At 44.4% G+C, this 18,419-nt stretch overlaps 1 protein-coding gene across 1 annotated transcript in view; it reads left to right on the plus strand.

Moving 5' to 3' along the window:
- LOC308280147 (tensin-1-like) overlaps nucleotides 1-18,419 on the plus strand; it is a gene marked incomplete at both ends in the record, with an annotated part of 185,650 nt that overhangs the window by 159,605 nt on the left and 7,626 nt on the right. The window contains 8 exon segments of the mRNA XM_080720408.1: nucleotides 2,785-4,392; nucleotides 7,419-7,502; nucleotides 9,289-9,470; nucleotides 10,965-11,097; nucleotides 15,067-15,141; nucleotides 16,433-16,459; nucleotides 16,992-17,073; nucleotides 17,581-18,161. Coding sequence (XP_080576534.1) covers nucleotides 2,785-4,392; nucleotides 7,419-7,502; nucleotides 9,289-9,470; nucleotides 10,965-11,097; nucleotides 15,067-15,141; nucleotides 16,433-16,459; nucleotides 16,992-17,073; nucleotides 17,581-18,161 — 2,772 coding nt within the window.

An 18,419-nucleotide genomic window follows, 5' to 3' on the forward strand; every position in this document is an offset into this window, starting at 1 on the left:
TGTCCCTTTGATCAAGTTTTTATGGTTTTTATGTGTTGTTTGTTTGCATGGCTCTTTTAATCAAGCTTCTCGTTGTTTATCCACCTGAAACCTACAGTAGCGTCCACATTCTCGGGTGAACATTTGGCCAAAATAGAAGATCCATAAGCTCACAGGGAGTGCACGGTCCCACTATAGAGTCCTGGGGGTCCCCTGGTCAACCACGTCTATAGGGTTGATGTGGTTATCGGAGCAGGAAATCAGTAATTCATGTTGCCAGGTCATAACTGCCAGAAGGTGGAAGGGAGAGTGCTGTCTATTAATGGACAGCCTGGCATTAAATCAGGGGTGATGAAACAGGACTTGCTTGCCTACATGTAAGAATCATCACTCACTGCACTTGTATCACCCCCAGATGGATCATTTTCGGTGTTCTAGGTTTGTTTTCCAATATCCAATGTTGTTGATGTTGCTGTTAATTAAATGTTTTATGAGGATTATAGTACAATGCATGCCAACAATGCTGTAGGTTCACAGGACAGTGCCTTTTTAACGTTGTTTAAGATAGTTTTGGGGTCAATATGACAAGACAAGCATTTGGATTTGAGGACACATTACATATAGTGACTGTTAGCCTATATTTATTTACATCTGTGATTTGTTTTAATGTAGATGTTTGTTATTCTTTTTCATTTCAAGTACTGTATTTTTATAACAGTACTTGTTTTCATGCTGTAATCAGGGCAGCCTGCAAAAGAGAGCTTTCTCTCAATGGGCTTCACTGAATAAATAAAGGAAAAAGACAAGAACTACACTACATGATTTTTTTTTAGGCTCATCTTTATTTTACCAGGTAGTCACTTGAGATAAGAGCTCTCTTTCAGATGTAGGTCTGTCCAGAATGGTAACTGTAAAAAAAAAAAAAAGATAAATGCAAGACCCAGAAAGACAAGAACGTCACAAATATTAGGATTGGGGCCGGGGGGTGTTGATTAGAGGGTAGGGGAGTTACTGAGTAGAGGTCTTGTTAATACAATACAAATAAATATAAAACAGACTACTATACAGTAAAACAATGACATTCTACCATCTATCTAAAAGACAAGAAAATAGCTTTTTGAAGTTCATTCCAGGCAAAGGGAACTTCTGACAAACCTTTTATTCTCACTTCTTTTAAAGTTTTAAATGTGGTCAATCTGACATGGCTAATTGTGTCTTCTATTCCAGTGGTTCTAAAACTCAACTCAAGACCCTAAAGAAAATTTCCCAAACCCAGTCCCAAACTAGTGAAAATAGCAGGTCTACAAGCTCACAACGTGTCGCATCATCACAACATGTTCTGAGCTTGTGGATCTTCTATCTTTACTACTTCGTTCTTTCTTTCTTTCTTTCTTTCTTTCTTTCTTTCTTTCTTATGTGTTTATGGAAATTATTTGTTGTTTTTTCATTGATTCATAAAATACTTAAAACATTTTGGAATTGTCTTTAATTGATGAAAAGTTGTGACTTTTATTCTTTTTACTTTTTTAAATCTTATGTAGGAAATGGAAAAAATATAAAAAATATAAAAAAATAAGATATACTGGCGAGTCATACAAATTGGTCCGCGACCCACACATGGGTCCCGACGCACTGTTTGAGAAAACAGTGCTCAATTCCGTCCCAGCCCTGGTCTGGGTTTAACAGACCAGTGGTGGTCTTTGCTTTTATCACAGGAAGCCCAGCTGTTCCCCGGGGCGGGGGTGGAGACACTCCCTGACCCACGTCAAAGCCACATGGGTCAGTGTTGCTGACGCAACGTGACAGGGGCTCGGAGCCCCGCGAATAGGCTATAAATAGCCGTCAGGCAGGGCTAGTTTCAGCAGTGACCGGGTTACAGTATGGTGGTGAACCCCAGGGAGAGGGAGTTAGGGGTGCAATTGTTTCAAAGGGGTGATGATGCTTTTAGCAGAAAGCGTCATTACAGAATTATGTGCAAGATAGTTCAGAGAAAAGAGTAGAATTGATAGAGGATGCAAAAACTCTCTTCTCAGCAAAAAAAAAAGAAAACTGCAAAATGATTTTATAATGGCAAGAACACGTTTCATGACACCTCTCTAGTGTAGTCTGTTGTGGTGTGACATGCACCTAAACATAATCAGCTGGAGAGGATCACCCAAGGTAGATTCACATTTTTTAAAGATATTTTGCCAGACAGCAAAGACATGACTGGTTACAACAGTGGTTCTCAACCTTTTCAGCCCGCGACCCCCAAAATAATCATATTTGAACTGGGGACCCCCCCACCCTGACGAGCACTAAGAGTTGAGGCATTATTTTGGTATATCACGGTTCTATTGTGAAAATAGTAGATATACATGCTCACAACGCTTCACGTTGCAAGGCGTTGTGAGCATGTAGATCGGCTACATTTTCACAATTTCTGCCTCTAATATTAGACAATTTGTCCAAGGTATAATTTGTCATTTTAGAGATATTAAAAAGTCCTTTGATTTTTTACTTTAGAAATGTGCAGATACCCTCTATAGTCTATACACTTAAACTTTATGTTGGTTTGTTTAATGTTGAGTGAGAGAACATTGTTGCTTGTCATCTGGGGACCCCCAAAAATTATTTGGGGACCCCCAGGTTGAGAACCACTGGGTTACAATACCTTGAAATAAGCCCAGTTCAGTTTATAATTGGCACTAACCTCTGTCAGACAGCCTCATTTATCCTTGCCTTTTTTTCCCCAAATGCATCTGTCGTGCCATGAAAACACTGAAGCACAGTTTGTAAACGTCTACCCTTGTCTCCCTCCTCCAGATGTTGCTCACACCCAGGGCCCACTTGATGGAAGCCTGTATGCTCGGGTCCGCAAGAAAGACTCCCTGGAGGGAGTGGTCACCATCAACGGTCTTCCAGTCCACGAAAACAACCTGACCAACGCCGAGCGGCCCCACCCGCATCCCATCTGCAGCCACCCCCTGCAAGCCTCCGAGCATCAGACTCAGGCCGTCGCCGGCGGCGGACACACCTCCCTCCCGGCGGTCGACCACACCCTATCCGTGAGCAGCGACTCGGGGAACTCGACCGCCTCCATCAAGACCGCGGACGAGCCGCCGCACAGCCAGCCGCTGCAGGTCGGGGTGCACCACGGCCAGCAGGCGGCGGTCCCGCCCTCGCTCAGCCCCCACGAGAAGAGGGAGCTGGACCAGCTCCTGAGTGGCCTGGAAGCACCCGCGCAGCGCCAAGCGTACCTGGCCACATCCACCAGCCCTGGGGGAGGCGTCCGGCACCTGGTCCCGGCGCAAGTGCACGTCAACGGGGCCCACGCGCGCCTCATCGGAGCCCCGCCGCGCGAGACGGACATCCTTGACGACGAGCTGCCCCACAGCCAGGGAGGCGAAGGGAACAGCGTCGACAGCCTGGGCACCCTCGGCACACTCTCGTCCCTGGACGGTCAGGGCACGCCAGCGGAGCTCTACTATCAGTGCGAGACTCTCGTCAGCACGCAGAACGACGGTCCCTACCTGGAGAGAAGCGCCCTCGGGGACAAACTGACAGAGATGCCCGTGCACGGCATGCGAACGGCCGCCGCCGGGGCGGAGCGGAGCATGGACTCCGCCACGCTGCAGGGGGCGTTCAGCGGCTATCAGAACGGCGGGGGAATGTACCACTCGCAGCCCGAGTCCAACGTCAAGCTGATGCCCCGGGCGCCCGAGAGGAGCACCAGTAGCCGCGAGGCCGTCCAGAGGGGCCTCAACGCTTGGCACCAGCACAGCCTGCCCGACGACCCCTTTGGCCCGCCGCTCGCGTCCACCCACAGCCTGCCCCACTTCCCCACCACGGCCTCGCAGCGGGACATCGAGCAGTCCATCGAGGCCCTCAACATGCTCATGCTGGACCTGGACCCCATCCACGCCCACATGTGCAAGTCCCACAGCGCCCCGACGGGGGAGAACAACGCCGCCGAGTCCCAGGTGCCCTTCTCCCAGACGCTGGCCCGCCCCTCCTACCAGGCGGAGACGGCCATCCACGGCTACAGCACCTCGGGCTCCGGCAACAGCTCCAACTCCCTGGGCCACGCGGCGTACATCACCCAGCGACCCAACGCCGCCTACCAGCCCCACAACGCCTCCAACACCACGCCCACGCACACCCCGGAGCCCTACGTCTACGCGCGCCAGGCGGCCCCGTATTACGCCGCCGAGCCCTCACCCACGCACGGGCAGCAGGGCCCGGCGAGGGGAGGAGTGTCCCCGGACCCCCAGGGCCATTCCCCGTACCCTGGAGGCTACAGCGCCTCGCCTTCCCCCCTCCCCGCGGTCACTCCCCAGCCCAAGGACGCCTCTTCTTCCCCCGTGCCCAAGGAACAGGATGCCGAGGAGGAGAACCTGAACCTGGAAGGCCTGGTGGCTCAACGCATCGCTGGTAAGATGACTAAAGGGGTGTGGGGGAACTGACTGACTGACTGACTGACTGACTGACTGACTGACTGACTGACTGACTGCAGTGTTGTTTTTGACAGCAAATTTTGATTTAGTTTTAGTCATAGTCTTTTGAATAAAATGTAATTTAGTTTTAGTCATAATTTAGTCACCTGAACATTTTTAGTTTTAGTAAAATATTAGTCGACTAAATGTCATGAGATTTTAGGCGACTAAATCTGCAGTTCATTTAGTCAACTGAAATGTATTTTGGCAGGCCTTGATGGCATCGTAATGAGTGATTTTACACTTGGTTGTGTGCTGAAAATAGCCGATCTATAAGCTCACAACGTGTCGCGCTGCGACGTGTTGTGAGCTTGTAGATCTGCTATTTTCAGCACGCAACACCTGAGGGCAACCAAACATAAAATGACTCTCTTCTCCACTATCGTTTTAGTCTAGTTTTTATTTTGTTGATGAAATTGTCAATATATTTAGTCTAGTTTTAGTCATCACAGCTTAGTTTTTTATTTAGTTTTTATTTAGTTTCCGTCAGTGAAAAAAAGGCTGTCGACAAACATTTTTCGTCATAGTTTTAGTCGACGAAATCAACACTGACTGACTTCCCTGCATGTCAGAGCAGAGTGACACCTCTTGTGCGATATTGCTGGTCAGTTTGAGTAAGCGAGGACATTATACAGTGGAATCCTGACGGTTAATTTAACTTGAGAGTGCAAAAAACAGACTCTTGAGTGAAATTAATTACTGAGGATGTTTGGTGTGTGTTGGTCACGTTGGATGCATCTTGTTCTTCATGTAGGCTATAATATATCGTCGTTGTCGGGTGGAAACCTTGTATGTCCAAGACCGTTCGTTTTGTATTTATCATTTTAAAAATGATTTAAACTAGTGAAAATAGCAGATCTACAAGCACACAACGCCTCGCACCGCGAGGCGTTGTGTGCTTGTAGATCGGCTGTTTTCACTACTTTTGTGTGACAGCCTTGTATGATGAAGCAGGTCTTTACTTGGTGAAAAAACAGTGACAGTGACTATAGTGACAGTGACAGTGACTATATATATATATATATATATATATATATATATATATATATATATATATATATATATATAGTGCGTCTGTGCTATGCCTAAGAGGAAGTCAGTGACCTAATAGGTTTAATATGGGGTCAAACGTTAGTCATAGTTAGTGGGCTTTACTTTAGTTGAAGCATGTGGCTAATCTACATTGCCACAACAAAAACAAACATCAAACACATGATATGGACAGGACAGATCATCTTGTCATCCGCTGCATTTTCAAGTGGGAGCATCACTTTCAGTTTGAGGGTACATTCTGCTATCCTAGGTCAAATATAGCTCACACGTTTCATTTGTTTGCGCTTTACAATCATCATGGGATTGTCATGCCATAGAAGAGAGCCATGACCTGATGATTAGCTGTAGTCTAAAATAAGGCAGAGTCTGTGAGAGTGGAGACGCCATGAGAATAAGAATAGCCCTGCTTGTGGAGTTTCCAGGTTCCATGCATTGTCCGCATTCAACGCCACCTCCAGCTCTCTGGCGCCGCCCAGTGGAGAGATATTTTAATTGTTCTCTTCTTGGGAGCATCATCATCATTGTGATGTTATTATAGGTCAATGGTTCCCAACCTTTACTGCAGTGGTTCTCAACCTGTCGGTCGGGACCCCCCAGGGGGGTCCCCAAATTATTTTGGGGGGTCCCCAGATGATTAACTTAATGTGCAAAATTGTTTTCTCACTCAACAGTAAACAAATCAGCATAAGGTTTAAGTGTATAGAGGGTATCTGCACAGTTATAAAGTGACAATTTAAGGACTTTTTAATACCTCTAAAACGACAAATTAAACATTGGCCAAATTGTCAAATATTAGAGGCAGAAATTGTGAAAATAGCCGATCTACATGCTCACAACGCCTTGCAACGCGAGTCGTTGTGAGCATGTAGATCTGCTATTTTCACAATAGAAAGGTGTTACCTCAACTCTAGTGCCCGTATGGTGGGGGGGGTCCCCAGTTAAAATATGATTATTTTGGGGGTCGCGGCCTGAAAAGGTTGAGAACCACTGCTTTACTGGATCAGGGCCCACTTGAAACTCTCAAAAACATTCTCAGACCACTCATCTGACTGCTATAATGTTAAAGTTCACCCAAATAATTACGTATTTTCCATCAATTACACACCCCATGAAGACTTTAATTAAATGTTGTCACTTTGCTGAGCCAATCATTTGATGACTGGCGGATTCTCCGGTAGGAGACTATTGAGTCTCAGAGTCTCCTTCTGACCGATGACCGAAACGAAAAGATCTCCTTGAATTCAAGGCTTCATGGGGTGCGTGTCAAATATATAATTTTTGGGGTGAACTACTCCTTTAAGTGCTCAGATGGGTGGGCTACTGTATGTGCATTTCCAGAACATGTTTATTTTAATTAACAATTAATCAGCTTGGATCAATGGATCGTAGTGTACGCTATACTATTCATCAGTACCACAATAAAAAACAAAATGTCAAGGTTTTAAAGAAAAATACCATGACCATTATTATCAACATAAATGTTATTATCAAAAACCTTGATTGTTTTGCAAATCATTTGCGGCCCACAGATTGAGAACCGCTGCTTTCCTGTTCCGACAGATATCTTTTGGGAATGTTGTGGAAGTTAATGTGATCTTTTCACAAGCCTGTCTGAAAGAAATCAAGCCTAAAAAACACCATCATAGCATTTCTTTTTTTTTCACCAAAAACAAAATCATCCGCTCTGACTCATCTTGATTCACATTTTGTTTTGACTTTCATCTCTTGTCTGTTTCCCCTTTCTTTTTCCTTGTTTTGATCTCTGTTGATCCATCCTCCCTGGATTACCCCGCCCTCACGCCATTTGCTTCTTCCTCTGAACCTCCCTCACCTTCCTCCTGTTATTACACCTCCTCCTCCTCTCCACCACCTCCTCCTCCTCCTCCTTTCCTCCCATCCACCGGGTGGCAGAGTACAACGCTCGCATCCGGGGCATCAGCGAAAGTATGACCACCACGCCACAGTCTGACCGCCACCGCTCTTATTCCTTCTCTGGTTTGTGTCCACTGGCACCGTTTTTGCACCCATTCTCCTTCTTCTGTCCCTTTGTTTTTTCTCTCTCCCCTCTCGTCTATTTCTGTCGTTCTCCTTCGGCTTTCTCCTCTTTCTCCTCTTTCACCTCTTTCCTCGCCCCATTCCGCTCCTGCATTATGACTATTAAGTGCACACTGAAAAATAACGGCTGCTAAAGAACCATTTTATTTGATGAATGGTTCTTCGTGTTCCTCATGCAGGTTCTAGAGCAGGGCTTCTCGAAGTGGGTGCCTTGACGCAAGTCCAGAGGTGCCTCAGAATACTTTGATGATATTTGGAATTTATCAATGTCACTTCAGTTCAACCACTTAGACCCTTTGTAGAGTTAAACTGTTCTTCTTTGTTCTTTTTCAGCCTACAGTACACCGAGTTTCTTCACCCAAAATAGCCAATTTAATCTCTATTCGGCTATTTTTGGTGAATGTTCCCCCCAGAATAGGAATGCTGGGATTTAAGTGGTTAAATGCCAAGTATGACATTTATTTTCAGTCTGTCCTAATGGAAACAGATATTGTCTCCTCTCCTCACGACATGCTGCATATTTGGAAGGAAAAAGATTTACATACTTATGTACGATTAATATGACAAAAGGTGCTATAAACTATAAAGTAACAATGTAACTCAGGGGTGCCGTGGATAAAAAGGTTATTTACAGGGGTGACCTGAGCCAAAATATATTGAGAACCACTGTTCTAATGAACCTTTTTTGGGGGGGTTATTTTTAGGTACATTTAACCACGTACACCCTAGTGTCAGCCCCCCCCCCCCCCCATGAGAAGAGGGAGCTGGGTCAGCTGCTGGCCTGGAATCATTTATTTTTTATTTCTTTAAGGAACTTTTGTCTGAAAGGTTTTTTCGTGAACCAGTTGGCACCATTATTTTTCTGTGCGTATTTGTCCTTTCTTCCCTCATTGTTCTCCACTTGTTTCCTCTTTCGCCTCCTTTTCTCTCTCTATCTTTTCTCTCTTTCTGCCTCACATGCTCGTCTCTCTCGCTCACGTACAGTATCTGTCTCTCTCTCCGTTCCTTTCCCTCATCTCTCTCGCTTTTTCCTCTCTCTTTCTGACCTCTAACTTCTCTAACTTATCTCTCTCTCTCACGCCGTTCATTTTCTTGGATGCTTTTTTTGTATTTTTATCCACCACATATCACTTCCAACTGCAGTAGTTACTCATGCGGTCATGCCAAAACAAATGCTGAGGTAAACAAGCACTGAAACAGTGGAGATAATATTCTGTTCAACATTCTGTGCTGTTCTGCTATTTACTGTATCAGTAGGCCTGTACCACTGCACCAAAGAATAACAGAGCACCAAGGTCAAAGACGCTATTGTGTTTGGCAGAGACAGTAATTCTTTAGATCCCTGCTAATAAGAACTGACATAATGCTAAAAGAAAATCACCCACACCATACTGTACAATGTACTTGTATGTAGTAGTCCTTTTAGTAATTAGTGACACCTCCTGACAGAAATATGTTACTCTAGCTGCATTTGATGAAAGATATTTCTATTGAACATTTAAGTCATATTTCATATTTTTTGGTCATTATGGAGACCTCACAAGTTAGCTGCGGTATAAGCAGGATAAGAGAAAACATAAGAGAAAACATCTGGATTCAAATAACCGTATTTGTGCCAATTATAACTTCCTTACATATTGCGTATACAGATTTTTTTTTCTTTAACCGATCCATTGGTCAGACTCACGGACGACTTTTCTAAACGTCTTTCTCTGGGTGTCTTTAGGGTCTCGCTCCAGGGGCATGACCCCAGAGGTGACTCAGGAGATGGGCCGACGTCGGACAACCAGCGAGGGACAGTACCAGAGCGGTCACGAGGACGCCTCCTCGACCCACTCGGGCCCGGGGGTCCATTCCACAGACTTCACCAAAACACTGTCCCTAAACCCCGGGGGCAGGCCCAGAGAGGTACGCAACACAGTGCATATTAGGCACAATGACCAGAAGAGGGGACACTGGATATGATTTAAGGCAGTGGTCCTCAACCTTTTCAGGCCGCAACCCCCAAAATAATCATATTTTAATTGGGGACCCCTCCCCCCCCAACCTGACGAGCACTAAGAGTTGAGGCATTACATATATTATAACACGGTTCTATTGTGAAAATAGCAGAATAGCAGGTGCCGCGTTGTGAGCTTGTATATCTGCTATTTTTTAAAAGTTAAAGCACAAAATAATGTATAATAATGTGTTCATGGGGGGCCCACAGTGAATCCTTATACCCAGGGCCCAGAATTTGGTGCGACACCCCTGTCAGCAATATTAAAGTGAAGATTAAAAAATGACAGACATCACAGTGGAGTCATTATAATCAACAAGGCTTGGATCAATAATAAAGTAATGCACTGCAACATTGAATGAACAACTTGAGCCTCAGCCATCATATTTCTGGGGGCGAATATTAGACAAAAATAGCCGGTGTTCAAGCTCGCAACGCGTCGCAATGCGACATCTTGGGAGCTTGTAGATCAGCTATTTTTGCCGAAGTGATTTGCTGTGCCGAGACAACTCAGGTCCAGTTTACTAAGTCTAGACTAGAGGGTCTAAGTTGTTAAGTCTCCAATGTCTGGACCAATCACAGATCTATTTACCTGTCCTTAAATATGATAAATGTCCTTAATCTACTCCTGGCCCTTGTGGGGCTTTGCTGAAGTGCTTTGGTAATGGAAATAAAGTGGACCACAGTTAACGGAGTGCCTCTGCTTCACTTGCATTCAGAGAAATCCCTCGTTCGCTGTTGGCCAGATTAATTGTCCCAGTAATGAAGCACAGCAGCAAAGCAATACTGCCACAAATAAAATTGTACCAGAACGAAAAAAAGGAGACTGTAATTCAGTGGCTTTTTCCTGCAGTGGTTGCAGTATTTCATTACTTAAAGGGATAGTTCACCAAAGGAATTATTACTCATCCTATGGAGACTTGAATTCCTGGATATTTCTTAGTTTTTTCTCGCATTCCTAAGCCACCAATTTGATGACCAACAGTGGTTCCCTATAGAGATACAAAGACCCTGCTTTTTTCCCTATGGAGACACAAAGAGTCTCCTGAAATTACTAGTTTGGGAATGTGACAAGAACTAAAATATTTCCATGAATTCAACTCGTGAGTGAGTAACTCGTGAGTAATCGATTGAACATTTTTCATTTTGGGGGTGAACTATCCCTCTAAACAGTTTACTGGTGGATTTTTTTTGATTATATTTATGTCGATTGCCCAGGCTTTTGTAAAAAAAATCAACTTGCATCTTGCAAATACTTCCTGTCTTTATCTGGTTTGTACGTGGTGTCATCCTCTCATCTGTCCCCCTCTCTGTCGTCAAACCCTGGCCCTCGTGTTTTCCCCAATATCCGTTTGTCCATGTCCGCGCATTCACATGCATTCTGGGTGCGTGCATCTGTGCAGGGACCCATCCACAGCTACCGGGAGGCGTTCGACGAAGACGAGGCTGACAGTCAGTTCTTCGGCAGCGGTGGTGAGAACTGCCCCCTGACCCCCGCCTTCCCCGTCTCACCACAGACCCCTTACTTCAACGTGTGTAAGTTCACCTTTCAGTGCAGGCAGGAGAACCTCAGAAACCACTGACACTGTCAACACTTACACTATGCTATAAACTCAACTGCACTACATTCCAAAATGTCTTGTCTCTTGTTAACCACATTATCACTGGCGTCCATTTTTAGGTTGGATTACTTTTTTTTTTTTTCTTTTTTTTCTAAATGTAAATATTGTATTTTATTCCAAAATTGCTGATCAACATTCATTGCAAAGCGAGTGCGCCGCAATGCTACAGTATGCGCAGCGAGCTTTGCACCTACAGTGGGAAAACAAGACTCAGGTCTCATAACGGCTAGACATCATGGTGACATCATGTATGATGCCAACATCATACAGTGTTGCATTGATGGCGATGGTCTTCAGACTGCTGAGTGGCATGCCATTGCCAACATAATATGATCTGGCGAGGCCACACAATTTCCATTATATACAGTATATAGTATATAAGCTGCAGGACTCATGTTGGGCCGATGCATTGGCATGTATTTGCATGAGTATTTGCATGGGGTGGGTCTGCCCAGCCTATAGCTGAAACAGCTCGATCACTTACAGTACACTGTTTGTTTGTTTTTTGTTTAGTTTTTCTAGTGAGCTTTGGCACATGAACATTTTGGAATGTAATGTATTGAGATTAAACTCTAATTATTTTGTCGTTGTCGGGTGGAAACCTTGTATGTCCAAAACCTTCCTTTTTTGTTAATATTTAAAAAATGATTTAAAATAGTGAAAATAGCTGTTTTCACTAGTTGTGTGTGACAGTGCGACTTGTATGATGAAGCAGGCCTTTACTTTACAAAAGAACGTACAAATTTGAAACTTGGAGAGGTTTCTGCCCGACAGCGACGATTTGTAAAAGTATACAGACATTTCAATGTGATAAACCTGCATAGAAGATTATTACAAAACTATTCAATTTTCATTGATCTCTATTCTCTACAGCATATTAGCTTTGGCATGTCTGTCTCCGATCAGATAGAAAGTAGAAAACTCACCGTTGCACACATACAGTACACCCAGGCATGCACACAGACACACTTGACGAACACACGAGCACAAACAGCATTTTATTCAGCACGCCGCCCCAACGTGACGATTGTCGATTGCAAAGACGATCGTCAAAGACGGCCGTCTCAGATAAGAAACCAAGATGTAGTCCACGCTCTCCTGCAGTCAGTCAAGTTGAACGCACGCGCTTGTTGCAGTAAGGCTCCCCCCAAAACCATCCCTGTCATCTGCCCCCTGCTGGGCACCGCTTCCATGGCATCTTAAGTGGCACTGATTTACTAGAGGTGCTGCTGGTTGTTTGGTGAGTGGCAAAGATTTGTGGAACGAGAGTTTGCTTCCAAAATACATGTTTTAATGAACAAGCACAACTGGAACCTGGATTTTCTTCAGGATTCATGATTCAGCAATTATTATCGTAATTAGCTTTAATCTTGAACAATAGCAATCATTTTGGAACAAAACTCTCCAATCAGTCATTAGCATTATCTTCATGAGCTTCATAACTTACCGACCGTCATGTCCGTTGGCCCATCTCACCATCAAACTCTAATGCAAAGTGGTTATTATAGTTTTCATTATTTATACATTTTTGGTTTGTTTTGAATTTAGTTTTTATTTGCTTTTAAATCTGGTCTGCTCATTTAGAGACCTTTTCGTTTCAAGTTTTATTTTTTATTTTTTATTTTTTTCAAACAGTTCACAAAAAGTATTGTGTAATAAAACCTCTAAAAAATACAGTATACCCTGAAAAAAAAGATATATACAGTATATTTACAGTGAAAACTGGCACCCCCAAAAAGATACAAAATAGATTCCATATCCACCCAAAATACTATGCTTGTGTAGTGTACAGAGACTATGAATAAAATTGACCATGACAAAATATAATGACATTTTCTATATGATTTCTTTGTTAATTCTCTAAAAGTATATTATAGTTTTTTTATGTAAAGCCTCAATATTTCCATATCAGTTCAGTAAACATCTAGTTCCAGTTATATCACAAGTTTATAGTTTCAATCTACTATATATGATAGCGCCGTCCATGGCAGCTGTGGTGACTACGTGTTGCGTTCTGTCGGTGTTTTTGTGTTTGTTTGTTTTTGTTTTTGTTTATGTTATATGTGAAAAAAAAATTATTTGAATGCAAAAATGTAGTATGCCAAAGCAAATTCCTATGTGTATTACACAATGGTTAATAAAGAAATCTGAATCTGAATCTGAATCTATAATAACCTTGAATCCAATTAGAGTTTGTGGTTGTACTGTATGTCTGCAAGATACAGGGTTGCAGCAGCAGCTACGTAGACTTCCTCGTATGTCGGTGTTGTACGACGGAACATAACCGAGGCATTGTGCTCCGTTACATTTCACAACCCCGCCCTGTAATCGGGCTCGGCTGCTCAGACGGTTCACGCTCGTCAGTTTTAGGCCCGGGGAATGAACTCAAGAACGACTCGCAGGGGTGTCACACCAAATTCTGGGCCCTGGGTATAAGGATCCACTCACATTTTGTGCTTTAACTATTGAAAGATAGCAGATATACAAGCTCACAGTGCGACGCGCTGCGAGCTTGTAGATCTGCTATTTTTTTTTTTATTGTGAAAATGTCTTTGAATATTTCAAATCTTTTTTGAAAAAACGATGTTTCTTTGTCAGTGGTTCGGGTTCTCAGACTTTTTTATGTGAAGGACTCCCAAAACGATATGTATTTGGCCACGGACCCCCATCTCAAAATATTTAGTTCCAGGGACCCCCCCAGAATCAAAGTTTTAGTTACAAACGTTAACCTAAAAAATACATTATATTCAAAGATTTACACACATTTTCACAAAAAAAATAGCAGATGTACAAGCTCACTGTGAGCTTGTAGATCTTTCAATAGCTAAACCTTGGGCCTTAGTAACTCAGTCCCACTCCCCCCCCCCCCTTGTGACGCCCCTGATGACTCGGGCTCCAGAAATCAGAGCTGATGGAGAGAAGCACTCTGGATGGCCTCCGTGGGGACTGTGGTTGGCTTGCTCCAGCTTGGCACTCCTATAACGGACACAATTGGCCGCGGTTGCGTGGCTGGGAGGAAGCAGCCGGTCACTCCATGTGTATTGGAGGAGACATGTGGTTGTCTACACCCTCCCCAATACCAAACAGTAGAGGTTAGCAGTGACAGGGACTGTACAAACATGGAGGTAAAAAGGCAATGAATAAATTGGGCAGGAAATGGGGGAGAGAAAAAAAGAAGAAAGTTGATAAAAACTTTGGATCATGATTTGCGGTTTGGAGGAAAACCTGATACAAATACAAAATACAAGGAGAGCTTTGTTAATCGGAAGTCTGTAAGTAGTGAGTAAGCCGCTTTAAAATCTGAATCCATCCGTTCTGTCATTCTCTGACTGTAAAACACTCATAGATCCGGTGTCTTTAGCCTGATTTCTACTTAGTTGCGTGCCGGTGCCACGCATCAAAATTACACAATGTGACGTGTTGAGAGCTTGTAGATCGTCCATTTCCCGTGCCCGACACAATATACAATGTAGCAATAAGCTGCTATTTTAGAGACACAATCATTATTAATATTTACAGGAAAAAGTATAAGTAACAAGTATATGGTATTATAGTCTTGTCCACCAAATACTTTACTGCCTTCTAACATTTAAATGCATCCGACCATATTGTTGTTAATGTGCTGAGCTGTTTGCATGTTCATTCCAAAATGCATCACCATAACAGAATCATGTAGTAGTAGTCTCTGTGCATTAACACATTCACTCAGTGTTTTTGGTAAATATTTAACACACTGAATATCACATTTTCTCTTTTTCCTTCTCTTTTTCACTGTACATCTTTTTTTCCTCCTACCTCTTTCTCTCTCCCTCTCGCTGTCTATCTCTGCATCTCTTGCTCTGTCTGTCTGTCTGTCTGTCTCTCCCTGTCTGTCTCTCTCTAGCTCGTGGTCCTCCTGGGTTGGCCAACACTCCACTTTCAGCCCTGGGACTGAAGCCACAGCATGATGGTGGATCAGGTCAGTTTACACACACGCACACACACTTACATAAGAAAAGTATACAGAGTGACATTAAAACTAAAAGGGTTATACTATAGATTTTACTGCCACGCTGGAAACATTGAAACATTGAGTCAACCAACATGACTCTCTGGTTATTATTTATGTATGCTGTTAGCTGACTGAATGGTCAGATTATCGCTACATCTCTGGTTGGATTCAAAGCTGGGACCTTTATAGCATGTCCTTCACCCTCTGTCCTCGGTTTTCTGTCTTTCTACTGTCCTGTCTACATAAAGCAAAATATATGTACATACATTTGTGAGTATACATATTATATACAGAATATATATATATATATATATATATATATACAGTATACACATCCGTATGTATGCATATATAATCATCGTTGTCTTTGCCCAAGCTTATCCAACCTATGGCCTACTGTAGGTATCAGCCCAAGCCGCTGGAAAGGGCTGATACAGCCGTGCTTTAAGTACAGGATAAAAAGGACAACGATGAGCTGTGTGACGTGTTTATCACACACCCGTATAATTATTTATTCACAAAGACAAAAGCCATTTGATCAACACTTTCATTTGAATTAACAGGGTAGCATTACTGTAAACGAGGAGCTGCCCTAGTGAGAAAGTTTGGTGCCGCTGGGGTTCCCCGACAGAGTGGGGAGGGAGCTGGCTGAAAACATTGTCGATGGCGGCGTGCTATCACGCAGCCTTTCTATGAACCATCGAAGGTCGCTGTATTATGCCTGTGTTTTGGTTCCTTTGCACCGGCTGGATTAACTGCAGTGTCTTCTCAGCCATAAATTCTACGAAAGACTGGTTACAGTCTCCCGTTTGTGCGCGAGAGCTGGCAAAGAATTTATGGGAACTCAGATTAGGTTACAGTATGTAATAAATGGACATATTCATTTGAAGCTTAACCATCTAAGCCCTATATACTCCATCATACAACAAGTAGCAAAAATCGCTGATCTGCAAGAAGAAAATGTATCTAAATGCATCAGGATTTTTGTTCGTTTTAAAAAAAATTACAAAATATTTAGAAAACGTTTGATAATTTGCCCCAAAATTGTGACCCCAGATTACACAACCCATCAAACCATAATTATGTATTATTTTTCAAACCTCTTTCTTTTTCAAAGCTCTCTAATTTAATTTGTTCCCATACACCTCCAAGTCTTGCGTGGCGCTTAAGAATGTCTTCCCTGTGTTCTCCTCTTCCACACATTCTATCTGTTCTGTTCTCCCTCTCTGGCTTTCTATCTTCCGTTTCCTGCCGTCAGGCTCTGACACTAGTGACGGCGAGCAAGGTAAGGCCGCTTGTCATGGAAACGATTCGGCACGTGCCGCCCCGTCACAGACTGTCGCACTCAGACACCGCGTACTGTACCGCACACAATACTTTGCATTTGGTGCTGTTTCCCCCAAAATGTTCTAATGCAGATAACTACTTAACTCTTCTTTGTGTTGGTGCAGTGGCATAGCGTAGTTACGGCGGGCCCCAGTGCAGGCTGTTTAGGCCGCTCGGGCTGCACTGTCTGTCTAGCCATGCCACTGTTTTGGTGTCTCACTGCAACCACTTGCATATAGCGTTTCAACCGTGCATCCCCAGTCCACACGTTTTAATGCGATGCGTTCCCACAGAGCTTTCTGCAGAATGCTTTTGTTTTTTGGGAATGTAACAGATTTTCACTCACTTTCTCCTGGAGAAACAGCCCCATAATTGCATCCCACTTCCAATTAATGTTAAAGGCTTGTAGTGTTGGACAATGCACACTGCACAGTACCGGTATGTTAGACTGAGCCTGTGCTGACAGCTTGGATGTGGCTGTGTGTCCACAGAATCACGATTCGTTTTTGGAGACAGAATACAAGCCTTCAATGCCCCGCTGTCCTCCAGTAGCCCCATCAGCAGTCCTGAGAGGTAAGTTACTGTTAGAGACTCAAACAAGATCAATGGTTCCAATGTACAGTAGGGTTAGGTGATGTTGTCCATAATCACCTATAACTCTTGCAAATCATCTACATGATATATATGGGCTCACCTTTTGCATCTGGTTTAAACCTGAAATATGCCCAAAAAGGCAATGTCACGTTTTCTTTGGCACCAGCACCAGCTTTGCTCTGTTGAAAGAGCTTAGGAGCTATGAGTTGACCTGGAACAAAGTAGTAATTTAGTGACAGATAACACTGATATGTTAGCTTCTGAGTCTCTCCTGTGACACCAAACACCACCACTCCCTACCCACCCCCTTCACAGCATTGGCTGAGAAAGAAAAAAAACAATTGTTGCTTACTCAGTTGTCAATGTCCAATTGTCAAAACACTAATATGCTGTGCATTGTTATTGTATTAAAGATTACATAGAACAGTACATACTGTAGCTTGTAAATTCCTCCGTTGGTCACTTTGTTTACATTTCCGTGTGCAGGAGAAGAATGGGCTCCCCGAATCGCCCTCCGGTCGACTCTGGCGTCCACGCCCACGCCCACGCCGACCCCCACAGGCCCCCCTCCCCCGAGGGCTCCCAGGTCAACATCATGGGCGTGCACACGGTGCCCGGCAGCCCCAACACGCTGCACCGCACCGTGGCCACCAACACGCCGCCCAGCCCCGCGCTCCAGCGGCGCCTGACCAGCCAGACCAGCCCGGCGCTGGCCAGACACTCGCCCCCGGCCCCTGCCAACAGAGCCCCCAGCAGCCCCCTGGTCAGCCGGAGCCCCAAGATGGCCGGGGTGTCGGTGCCTCCCAGCCCTCTGCTGAGCCGCCGCCCGATGGCGAGCGGCCACAGCACGCCCGACGAGCAGGGGGCCCTGTCCCGCCAGGGGAGCGCCCAGCCGCCTGCCACGCCCACCTTCCCCGTCTCGCCCCAGCTCCCGGAGAAGAGGCGCCAGCCCAGCGGCGGAGAGCAGGAGAGGCCCAACGGGGGGTCAGTCCTGATGTCCACGCCGACCCCGGCCGATGGGACCGGCACACACGCGCTCCCGGATCTCTCCAAGTTCTCCATATATGGTGAGGCTCTAACATTATTGCAGCTAACTGCAACGAGGCATTTCAGTCCCCCCCCCCCCCCCCCCCCTCGTTTTTGTTTGTGTAAGTCTTGCCTTGTATGTATGCCTTGTATTGTGGGTGGATATGAAATGTACCAATTTTCTGTTTTCTTTGCCAGTTTTAATTGTGAATATACAGTATATTTTATGATGTTTCGTTGACGTTTTATTACACCTTTATAATCTCACCCCTGAAAAATATCCCATAATATATGATTAT

The sequence above is a fragment of the Nannobrachium achirus genome (genome assembly GCF_963921795.1).
Source record: "Nannobrachium achirus genome assembly, chromosome: 24".
Lineage (NCBI taxonomy): Eukaryota > Metazoa > Chordata > Actinopteri > Myctophiformes > Myctophidae > Nannobrachium > Nannobrachium achirus.